The sequence below is a fragment of the Chlamydotis macqueenii genome, chromosome 3 (assembly GCF_036417535.1).
Source record: "Chlamydotis macqueenii isolate bChlMac1 chromosome 3, bChlMac1.mat, whole genome shotgun sequence".
Classification (NCBI taxonomy): Eukaryota; Metazoa; Chordata; class Aves; order Otidiformes; family Otididae; genus Chlamydotis; species Chlamydotis macqueenii.
The window spans coordinates 111,913,780-111,925,568 of NC_141558.1; the positions used below are offsets into that span (position 1 = coordinate 111,913,780).

At 46.8% G+C, this 11,789-nt stretch overlaps 1 protein-coding gene across 3 annotated transcripts in view; it reads left to right on the top strand.

Annotated features, from left to right (window-relative positions):
- TAGAP (T cell activation RhoGTPase activating protein) overlaps nucleotides 1-7,685 on the top strand; it is a 51,476-nt gene extending 43,791 nt beyond the window's left edge. For 2 of the 3 annotated variants that reach the window (XM_086745561.1, XM_086745560.1), the window contains exons 4-11: nucleotides 92-145; nucleotides 706-772; nucleotides 2,278-2,450; nucleotides 3,225-3,386; nucleotides 3,860-3,969; nucleotides 4,408-4,603; nucleotides 5,131-5,248; nucleotides 5,455-7,685. In XM_086745561.1, coding sequence (XP_086601687.1) covers nucleotides 92-145; nucleotides 706-772; nucleotides 2,278-2,450; nucleotides 3,225-3,386; nucleotides 3,860-3,969; nucleotides 4,408-4,603; nucleotides 5,131-5,248; nucleotides 5,455-6,620 — 2,046 coding nt within the window. In that variant the 3' untranslated portion in view covers nucleotides 6,621-7,685. The remainder of the gene's footprint in view (nucleotides 1-91; nucleotides 146-705; nucleotides 773-2,277; nucleotides 2,451-3,224; nucleotides 3,387-3,859; nucleotides 3,970-4,407; nucleotides 4,604-5,130; nucleotides 5,249-5,454) is intronic. The other variant, XM_086745562.1, reaches the window with a different exon arrangement.
- Nucleotides 7,686-11,789: the final 4,104 nt, after the last annotated feature.

The following is an 11,789-nucleotide window of genomic DNA, read 5'->3' on the forward strand; positions in this document are numbered from 1 at the left end:
GAGCTCTGTCAACGGAGCGATTTTGAAAAGCTCTGATTTTCTAAACCACAGCATTCGGTTACTCACATAGTGCCTTTGTTTTCTTGCCTAGTCAAAGACACTAAATGCTGGGAACATGGAGAGTCTGATTGAGTGCCAGTCAGAGGTAAGCAGCCGCTATGTTTTCCCCTGATCCTTCCTGGGTACTGATATGCAATATCTTAGCAAAGTGGGGGTGGCCCCTCTAGTTGCTGCCGGCTGCCTACCATTGCCCATAAGCGGGCAGAGCCCTTTGAAGGCAACTCCGTGCAGCACCATGCAGAAGGAGCTGGGCATCACTGTGACCAGCCAGCGTGTTCCCCAGGCTCCCAGGGAGTGTTACTCAGGCATCTGGTGGGGTCCGAAGCCATCAAGGCTCCCTGGAGGAGTTTGGGAGGAAATCTCCAGGGCGAGGGGAGGACACAGAAGACCAGGCTGTGTCTGGCTGTGGCTTCTCTTGATCACAAGAGCACAGGGTTGTGAGTTGCTGGGCAGGTCTCGGGTAGCTGGCTGCAGGGTTTACCACAAACCCCTCCGTTGGGCACTGACCTCCAGTGTCACTAGTGGACTGTGGCACCTCTTCAGGTGTTGGGCTTGCTCTGGTTTTTCCCTGGAGCTTTCCACAGCTTTCTGAGGAGCTGTGGCGATGCTGGTGGCAGCTCTGTAACCCCAACATGCTTCTTGCAGGCTGATGCCAAAAAATGTCCCCCGCTGCTTCCAGCAGATACTGAAGATGGACTTTGCCACTCAACTGGTGAGTTTTAAAAACAAACTGAGGAAGTCCCTTATATAATGCTTGCAAGCTGGTGCTTCTGCAAAACCACCCGAAACTGCTCGCTTCACCTCCCTGAGAGCAATCCACAGCCCTCAGCCCTATCCAGGAGACAGCCTAAGCCCTGGAGTGCCACGCACTGGCAAATTACTTCTTTCCCTTATGCCGGGTGGCAGAGGTGACAGTGCTGAGTGCCAGAGGTCTGGTATTCCTGTTCTCTGGTCCTCAGAGCCACGGTTCATTGTGTTCCCTGGCGGTGATGGGAAGTAAATAAGTAAATGTGCTCCTTTCTCACTTGAGCATCACCACTGAGGTGTGGCACCGCAAGTGAGTACTGAGTACCGCAACCGGCAGTTGCACGCCAGAGCAACCCTCTTGGCAGCAGCGGCAACAGCACTTGTTTTCTCTCACTGTGCAAAACCTCAGCACTTGTAAACAACCCAGAGGAGACCATTAGCAGGGCAGGGTCAGATTTGGAGCAGATGATCATATCAGATGATTTTTCAGGAGTCTCAGAAGCAAACATTTTAGATGACACTATAATGTTAGGTGACTTTCTCATAGCTTTTAACCCCTCCCTACCAAGGACTTGTTCTAAGCCACAAATACAGGTCCTGAGAACTTCTCATCTGCATAGGACACCTTTGTTTTGGAGTAGAAGGCAAATCCTTTATAGGAAATTTGCAGAAGGCAACTCCTTCAGAAAGCTTTCCAGCAACAGGATCCTTCTCTCACTGTTTCTGAAAGGGAAGAAAGCCACACCTCATCCCAATACAACCATCACCTCTAAATTCCTAGCATGCCCTCCTCTTTAAGACGCAGATGCAAAACCCCTGCTAAGAGATTTCTGACCCTGAAAGCAATGAGGTCCTATTATGATGCTCCCATCCTCTGGAGCAAGTATCACCTTCCACTGGCTGGCTGGCAGGGGGCAAGCGCTAGCTCTGGCAGGACCACTATCATTAGAGCTGGCTCCGAAGCTGGCAGAGCTGCAGGCGCGTGTTTTCATTTTAACCTGTGAAAGAGGCTGAAAAGCAGGAGCTCTTAGTTCTGCTCTTGCCCTAAAGCTGGGGCAAAGCAAGTAGTCAGACCACATAGTGAAAATTGTTGTCATTGCCAGCTGCCCAAGTGACATATCTGCCTTAGATAGTTATCACAGAAACCGCTGCAATATCAAAAATCTCTAAATGCTATTGTTTCTGTGCCTTGTATGTTCTCACTCCCTAAGAAGAAACAGTTACTAGAATTCAAAAAAAAATTAACCCAAAACAGGAAAGGTGGTGGCCTTAGAGGGATGGTCACAATTTTACAGTTTAGGCGGTTGTTTCCTTAGTAACCGCTTAGTTGTCTTTCAGTTTCTCCCTGTTTAGTTTGAGTTGTTTCAACATACATCTCTGCACTGCACACAGATGAAAGGCTGCATAGCGCACTGGTTTGTTTTTTTTTTTTTTTTTTAAATTGATTTTTTGCTTTCCTTTTGCTTGCAGCAGATGGAACAAAGAAAAGAAAGAAGGTGATATCGCAGTCATTTACTCTGAGACGAAGCTCTACCAATGGGAATTCCCCAGGGCAGCTAGACTCCGGTGCCAAAATCGCTCTGTTTGGCCAGCCTCTGGCAATTATCTGTGGGGAAGATGACACACTGCCCCAGCCGGTCCAGGTAAGCAAGCCTGATGATACAGTTATCATACCTCAGGCTCCCAGTGTGAGGCAGGATCTCCGGTACTTGTGCTGCGGCACCCAGGAGATGAGTGATTTTGGTGTTTCTTCTCCATACGCGCTTCTGATAAGGTCAGGGCCCATTCTAGAGCTAGAAAGGGTCAGGTCTGCGGGTATTGTGCAGCCCACCCAACTTTCACTGGAAGTAACTTCAAGTGGAGACAGCCCAGGACCAGGAATAGGAGACGATCTGCTCCTTAGTACAAACATCTGTGATTTTACACAAGTCATTTAAATGAATCTTTCACCAGCAGAGATTTGTATTTTTCCCTGAAAAAAAAGTGTTCAACTATGGACTGCCACTGAAAAATACCAAAACAGTATCTTCTGGATAAAAACAGTCTCAGTTCTGCCTCTGAGTTGGATTTCCAATAAACAGGCTTTTGTCTCTTCTAAGCAATATTTGCCTGGCTTGGAAGGGAAGGGATTTGAACTAAGACTTAAGCCATCCCTTGCTTACTTCTGGAAGGAAGCAGGGATGACTCCACTGAAGTTAGTGGAATTCACCAGTCCATAAAGAGGATGGGTTGGGGAAAAATCAGGTTATCGCCCATGTCGTCTACTTGGGGCAAGATCTAGATACTGACCTAATTAGAGCATAGTGTACCTCCAGACAATTTTTCTCCTATCTCTAAAGAAATGTTCAGTCTTATAGGACCTTCCTTCATCCAAGGAACTGTTCTCCAATTCCTGTCTCTTCTTTTTTTCCCTGTAGGATCTCCTAGCTTTATTGTATATGAAAGGACCTTCCACTGAAGGGATATTCAGAAAAGCTGCCAATGAGAAAGCACGAAAGGAGTTGAAGGAGGACCTAAACAAAGGCGGGAATGTAGATTTGAAAAGCAAATCTGTGCACCTGCTGGCAGTGGTCTTGAAGGTGAGATGCTTTGCTCTGCAGTGGTGGGAGGGCATTGCTAATCTGCATGGGACCGCTTCAGTGCCCAGAGCTGACGCAGGTGGGACTGCAAGCTAAAGCCAGAGTGAAGCCAGACTAAATGTTTCAGGCTTAGGGAAGTTTGGCATTTTCTTTTTCCACCTCATTTTCAGTCCCACTTGTGCTGCTGATTTCCTGCATGCCCACAGGAAACTCACTTCATCCTCCTCTTCAGCATCCTCCCAGGGAGCAATACTGAGATTCGTGGGTGAAGGACAAACAGCTAAGAGCTGGGTCCTTTTCTTACCCCAGTGCAAGTGTACTTGGCATGTTCTTGTGGACCCCACTGCTCTGCCAGAGGTGATGGTCAGGTAGCTCAAGCCAGTCTGTCTCCTAGTGAGGCCGCGTCACAGTGATGCTGCCTCTGTGCTCAGGAGCAGTGTGCAAAGCCTCATCTAAATCTCTCTCTCTTGCAGGACTTCCTCCGAAATATTCCCTCCAAGCTCCTGTCAGCCGATCTCTATGAGAAGTGGATGCATGCTCTGGAGAAGCCAAGCAAGCAGGAAAAAATTGAAGGACTGAAAGAGTAAGTTTTGCAACCAGGAAGTTTTGCAACCAGCCCCAGCGTGATAGAGTGGCTGGCAGAGGCCAGTGACTTCTCTTGAAACGGAGAGTCTCACGTGAACACCTGGCATTTATATCTGCTTGCTATTGCTCCGTGGGGTTTACTTTTGAGGGCTCTAGCAGCAGCACTTCTGAAAGTACCTGAGATTGCTCACCAGGATGACCAGCACAGGGAGAGGAGAGAGGCTGCAGTGTCTTGGCTAACGTAGCTGCTGTGCTGTGGGACAGGCACTGACAGCAATCCTTCATATCTGTTGGCGGTGAAATTGGGCATGTAGAGACCACTGCCGTGTTTTGCAGGAAGCATCATCTGTCTGAGTTTGATTGAGACTTGCTCAAATAAAGAAGTTGCAGCTGCTGCATTATGAATTAATGTCATATTTCATTTGTGTCCATGCAGGGTGGCTGACAAACTGCCTAGGCCAAACCTCGTCTTGCTCAAGCACTTGCTCTCCCTGCTCCACCACATCAGCCAAAACGCTGAGACCAACAGGATGGACTCCAGCAACCTGGCCATCTGCATGGGCCCAAATATGCTGAGCCCAGAGACGGACAACACGCTCCCGCTGGAAGTGCAGAAGGAGATGAACGACAAGGTGCGTGGGACTCACCAAGCGGCCACCCCCTTGGCAGCAGCTCAGAGCCATCCGCAGGGATCCCACTGCCATTGCAAAAGCTGAACATAACAGCACCCCTGAACATCGGGGGTGCCCCTCATCTCAGGTGCCCGCAATGTGACGGGTGAAACTGCCCCTCATCTCGCCTCCTCTGAGCAAAAGCAGCGCTTGCCCCGCAGCCCCCTACGTCGTAGCACAGCTCCTGAACACTTTGCACACAGAAGGCAAGGGGCACCCAGTGGGCATTGCCACCCATGGGCCCTCCGGAGAGTGAGGACAAAGCTGTGACTGGTGGCATTTTTTCTGTATCGGGGCAGATCAATTCGTCTGCAGCATCAGGCCTCATCCTCCGGAGTGGACTCACGCTCCGACTTGAAGCTAGGATTTTGGCAGAAGCCACCCTGCTCTGTGCTGCCCTTCATACACAGAGAGCAGGCAGGGCCAGCAAAGACTGGTCAGTGTATTTTCAGCCCTTTTGACTGAAATAAACTGTTTTCTGTGTGCAGGTGACAGTGTTGGTGGAGTTCCTCATAAACAACTGCTCAGAACTATTTGAGGAGGACATTGCCTTGCCTGCCTGTGCCTTGGCTGAGGAGTCACCGGAGCACACAGACAGCTCCACAGGTATGAGAACAGACCGGGGATGTCACAAACTGGGGCTGCTGGGCTAAGATCTTTAATTTGATGTGGGAGTACGTCTGTGGAAACACAGAGAGTTGTAGAGGGCTCAATAGGTTATTGCAGTGTTTCTCTACAGGAACTATTTCCATATAGTTCCCTTTCATCCTCAGACAGCCAGTGAAAACTAACAGGTTTTTTTCTCCCTGCAGAACACCTATGTGCTGCTCATCAGAATGACTCTGCCTATGACAGCCCAGATCCTGAAGCCGAAGGTAGCCCCCGTACCTCTCAGATGGAGCAGCCCAAAGGGAGGAGCACTAGTGTGAGCAGAAGATATCCAACACACATCTCTGCCCCTTCACTGACCAATTTCAGAAATGACATCAGCACAATGGACAGAAGGTACTCAGAGCCAGACTTGTCCTTCCAGAACCACCTTGAAGGCAGGATAAGGAAACAGAAGCTAAACAAAAGTGAGGACAATTTTCCAGCTCAGCAGAAGCAGCTAGGGTTGGAGGCACTGGAGAAACAGCTTGCAATCTTACCATCACAATTATCAACTGACTCTCTACCCAAAACATCTTCCAGTTGCTCCCTGGAGAGCTCTGACGGCTCGGTCTTCACCAGCTCCCCAGTAGTTTCGCCCTCTAGTCCCAAAAAAAACTTTTTAAATAGGCCCCAGTCCTTTTCCACCAAGGCCACTGAAGACTGCAGTACACCTAGCAGAGACATCAAAAAGCATTCCCTGTCGTTCTCTTTTGCAAATCGCCGGAAAACACTAATAAAAACCCAGAGCTGGGGGCCTGGAAAAAACATGGGTTTTCAGAGAGACAGTTTCACAAAGAAAGAAGAGAATTTCTCCTACAGAGTTGTCCGGGAGAACAGCCCTGATGATGACAAACCATTGCCTGTGGCATATCAGCAAAGGCCCCGTTTCAGGTCAGCTGATGAAGTGTTCAGAGAGGTAGACCGGAGGAATCCTGGAAAACCACCTTCTTACGAAGAAGCTACTAAAAACTGCCTGACCACTGAAGTTCCCTCCCACAATCTCACAGTTCAAACAATGAGATTAAAGGTGTCAAACCAGGACGCTTTGCTGCCTCATCCCTGTAGCAGCTGCGCACAGGACTCAGCATGTACAGCTCTAAGGGATCCACCCAGTGACAGAGTTTCTGCAGCAAAGGATCCTGAAACCCTCAGTGTCACTGTGGGAATAAACTCCCGTGTGAGTTTACCTGTGACCCCGGGAGTCTACCGATTGAGAGCCATGTCTGAATCCTGTCAAAAGAACAAACTGGAGTATGTGGCTCGGAGGTGCAGCCAGCCAGTTTTTGATGTCGAACAGATCCAATATGCTAAGGAATCCTATGTTTAAAAAGTCTATCCTTCTTCTTTGCGCTGTACAAAGTAAATATTGTAAAAATACACATCTTGCTCATCCTTTGTAAGATTTTACTTTCAAGAGACCAAGAATAAGCTAGCTCTGCATGGACTTTTTTCTCCTTGAGGCTCTCTTGAAGTGTCTGTCAGTTTGACATGTCACATTCTTTCACCACAGGAGGTGGTGGTAGGGAAGACCTGTGTATTATTATGTAAAAATGTAAGTGAATATGTTGTACATAACCTGTTGTGTGGAAAAACTAGTTAGTAGTTGATCAAGTGTTGCATCTGTATCCTCAAAAGGACAATTAAAAGGTTGGCAGATCCAAAACCTGTCCCACCTTCCTTTTTTTTTCTGCATGGTCACTGACGCCATGCCGTTTGTCATGTGTGTGTGCCAGGCTGATGCAATGCTTTGCTGATTTTCTGCAATAAGAAGTAGGCTGGCAGTTATAACTGGGGAAGAGCTGTTCTGTCATCAAGGGCACTTCAGCACTTTTCCATAAACCCCCTGTACCTGCTGCCATTCCCTCTTCCTGCTTGCTGGTGATGAGAATGATCTGACCACTAACCAGCATTAGCGTTGGATACTGAGCTTGGGTTTAGAGCCACCAAAGCCCTACAAGGTCATTATGGGCGGGTATCAGGTAAACCACATGTGGCCCTGAGGTGCTTTTGGTCTAAATAAACTGGACAGGCCAAGCAGAAAGAAAGAGTATCTTCAGGTTTGCTTTTATAATGAGGGAAAAAAGAACCAACAACAAAAATTCCTGTAAGGAAACATTCTGGATTCCAGCTTTGAATAGGTAAAGCTGCAGCTCATTTAAAAAAAAAAAAAAAAAAAAAAAACCCATAAAAAAGAAAATACCAGGCGGTGTCCTTATAACCTTGTAAAAATGACTGGAAGTGCAATGTGTTTTTACATGTAGGAACTTGTTTTGGTTAGCACTTACCTCCCCTTTTACGGCCCAGCATAGCCTTGAACCAGGAGCAGGGAGACTTTTGTTTTTCTCTTGTGTAACTTCACTACAATAAAACATTTTTCTGCATGAATGTGAAACTGTCTCTTGTCTGTCTTTAAAACATCCCAGCACTACATGTAGTGTACCTGCTTTGATACTGTTCCCACGCGTGCTGCAGGTCTGCTTGAATGACCTGGCGTATCTAAGTAGCAGGAAGGAAAGTAACTGAGCAGCAGTATCGCTACTATTGTTGCTGTAAGAGGCTGCAGGCTAGATTTTCAGAACAAATCCCTCTCTGTCAGGAAAACAAGTTACATTGCCATGTAACAGCAGTTATTGGTGAGGTGGAGAGCGAGCTGCAAAGAGGTGATGCTGCTCCAAAAGTACAGCAAATTAGAAAATAGCATAGCAGTATCTCAGACACGATGTTTTCCAGGTGTAGGTATCCACAGGACAGAGAGAAAGGGGAAAGAGAGTATCTCGCCCGACAGGAGAAATGATGTGAGCAGGACCATACTGGCAAGGTGCAACTAGAGAAAATGCCACCTCACTCAGCCCCTAAGCAGTGGCACTCTGCTTCCAAGCAAGCTGAATGAGATGGCTCTGCTGCAAGCTGCAAAAGGCATTTGCCACTTTCTGGAACTGCAACTCCTGACTCACATTGCAACGTGTCTGGGCAACCTGTTCCCATGTTTGACCACCCTCACAGTGAAAAAGTGTCTTCTTGCATTCAGATGGAATACCATGCGTTTTAATTTGTGCCCATTGCCTCTCATCCTGCATTGAGTGGGAATGACAGCTTGCTTTTGTAAAAAACACAACTGTCTTGCCCTCATGGCAGAACGAGTGGGAAGAGAGAATCCACGTGCAGTGGAAAAGCTCAGAAGCCACAGAACAGAAAACAGAAACTTCAAAATGTGTTGAAACAACAACATGGCTACTTCTTTGGTGACTCATTCTTTTTGATCGTGACAAGACTAAGGATCACAAGAAGAGGAACTGCTTGTTTCCTGTCTGTAACCACACCAGAAACTCAGGGAGAATAAGCATTCACCAGAGATGAGGAGAATCTCTCTTTAGGTCCAAGGTGTCCTAAGGCAGACAAGACAATCACACTCAGAAAGCTGAATATTTAGCTGGGCTCTAAATATTCAATACAGATGAGCCTAAGTCTTCCAGCTCCTGGATAAGAAAGCCCATTTGGAACTTCTTGCAAGGCATTTCAATGGACGGAATAAAAGCAAGAGAGAGGAGCTCCACACATTGTTAGCAAACAAGGGGTAAGGTGAAGGATTTGTATAAAAGAGTGGTTCAGTCCCCCTCACCCTGCTCTTGCATTTCTTCAAGTCCAGGAAACACCACGATTAAACAAAATCTGAATGTAAAAGGACCCCAAAAGATCTTTACTCACTCATTGATGGATAACTTCTGTCTTCCTCCACCTCTTAAGACTTGTCTATTTAGTCAGCATTATTTTCATGTCATGTACCTCCACAGAAGTAATTTATCTTCTATACAAGCACTTAGGAGACCTCAAAAGACTAGAATGGCATAGAAAGCAGAGAGCTTTGCTTTTAGCACTTACTCATTTGCTTTCAGCTCAGAAAACAGTTTTATCATGCTACCAGCCCCACTCTACCACATTCAAAGATCCAGCCCAACTATCCTGGCCTCCAAGGGCAAGGCCCTTTAACCGCTATATCCAACAGTGAATTATCTGGGTGCCTTTGTCAAAGCTGCCTTTGACTTCTTAGCTAGAAAGATCAAATACCCATTTATACGCGGGTCAAATGGAGATGGATTTTGGCACAGGAGTTGAATGATGACCATAAGCCTCCCATTCTCCACAGGTTACTCCGTCGTCAGTATTGCATCACTTGCTTCACAGATCCAATTTCCTAATTTAATTTCATGATGACACTCTAAACATACAAGGCATATAGGACCAGAAGAGGGAAAAAAAAAAAGCAATATTAAAGCAGAAAATCCAAGCCATTGCCTTGTAAGGTAATGCTGGAAGTGAGGCTGTTGGTGCAGCCTGAATTTCATTCCTTGTGTTTGCATCCTGCTGTTGTTATCAACCATGTGATGCTCTCTGTTCTTCCCTACAGGATGCACCTGCTATGGGGAGGAACCAAGGTTATGCAGCAAAGGCGAAAATTTTAATTCTGGCATTCGCCAGCTTGCCTAGCAGGGCACCCCGACCTTTGGACATATGTCTATGTCTGATTTTCTAGGATTTGAAAGAGCCAACAGAAGAACAAAGAAGTTCCTCATGGAGCAACACACTCTTCTCCCTCCTTCCCCATGCTGCGCATCAGAGAGTAGCAAACTCTTGTTCTCTGCGACTTGAACTAGGACATCAACTTACAGCAAAAGCACACTGTCATCAACTCTATGGTCAAACATTAGTGAAGGCTGAGAGAAATACCATGCCTGCAGGTTTCAGAGACATTCAGACTGGCACTCAGATGCAGAGTGCACATGGAGACACTTACATATAGTTATCTGGATGCAAGCATTTACATGAGCCTGTGTCTCATCTTCCACACAGTCTGCATTTCAGTATCTCTTTGGGCTCCTGGGACTGAATTGAGCACAGGTGGAACACAGTTGCCTGAAAGTAGGTGTCTACAGTCATTTGGCTATCTTAGGGCACCTTAAGGAATTTTCTAAGGCATCTAAAGTGGATGTTGTTGAGATTTCAGTGATGGTCCATGTAGGCTCACTGTGGGAGATTACAAGCTGCACACAGCTGTGAGAACACGACCTTGGAGAGGGGAGCTAGGAGGGTTGTTACTGAGCAGTATGTTGCTGCTATCCGGGAACCGCTGTTAGCCAGCAGGGCACATACTCGGCAGGCCTTGTTGCCTGCACTGGCCACACATGCACCAACACCTGGTCAGTACTCTGCCACTGAATCTGCTGAGGGTATAAACAGAGGCGGCTCAGAGCAGAGAAGAAAGGACCCAGAGCACACTCTGTGAACAACAGGGGACGCCCTGAAGGTGCTGTGCCTACCTCCCTTCTCTGCTCTGACCCCGCTGATAATCATCCTCCTGCTCGGCGGTGTCTCCCGTGTAGTCAGGTTGGTAAGACTCTCATAAAGGGAAAACAGTATGCTAGTAACAGCTTATGCTAGTAACTGCTTATCCAAGGCTATAATAGAGCAATAAATACTGTTGTGTTTTTAAAATATCATATGTTGGGCGAATTCTGTGCATAGGAATCCTACGAACTGGTTATAGATGTAGGTCCGGATACTTAGGCAGCTGAATCCTTTCCTAAAATCTTCTCTGACTGTGATGGGAGCTTAGGCTCCCACCTCACATGTAGATGCTACATTTAGATACCTTGGATATAGGTCTCTATAACCTAGGGCTGACACAGAGAAACAGTAAAACTTGGGATTTTAGGCTCCATCTAAGATTTCAAAGGAAGCATTCTTGAGCAGGTACAGGCTCTCCAGCTTGCCTCCCTCCATAGCCTGAGTCCTTCTGCTCCATCCCATCACAGACAATCCTGACTCAGACCTTCCTCTTCTCCACTCCTGTCTCCTCATCTCTCCCTTGTTTTCATTGCCTCCCCATTCCCAGCCTGCGTTCCTTACCTCATCCAGTTATTTATCTTTTAATTGAACAAACACAATCTATCCCCGTGGACTTGCTGTCAAAGTCCCAATTTCATTTCTGTCCTCTCCATCCCTAGACCCACTTCTCTCAGTCAGCCGGTTTCAGTTTTCCTCTTCCAATTCTTCCACATTTTCCCTTCATACCTGCACCGGTTGTTACAGCAATAAGCCCCACCAACACTTACCTAATCTCAATCCCACATCCACACCTTCCTTGCTTTAGTCTCTGAATATGCACAGAATCAGAATAAGAGAAGGAAATATCTCCGCAAGCTATAGGCGAAAATATACAATTCATAAAGTCCAGTGATGTCCTCAATTCACAGCTATAACTATGGAAAGCCTCTAGGATGAAACTTCTATGGATGGTGGTCCTTGACTTTATGGGATTTCAGCAAGGGGTCTGCACATCTCTTGTTATGGGGAAGTATGGGCTGTCAGCTACTTTGGAAGGAGATTTGGAGCTAGATTAAAGTAAAAGATCAAGTTAAAATAAGCCATTTTTCCCCACAGCTCACCAAAGCAACTCACAAGCTACAATGTTAGGGATATTTTTGGTGATTTGTTTACA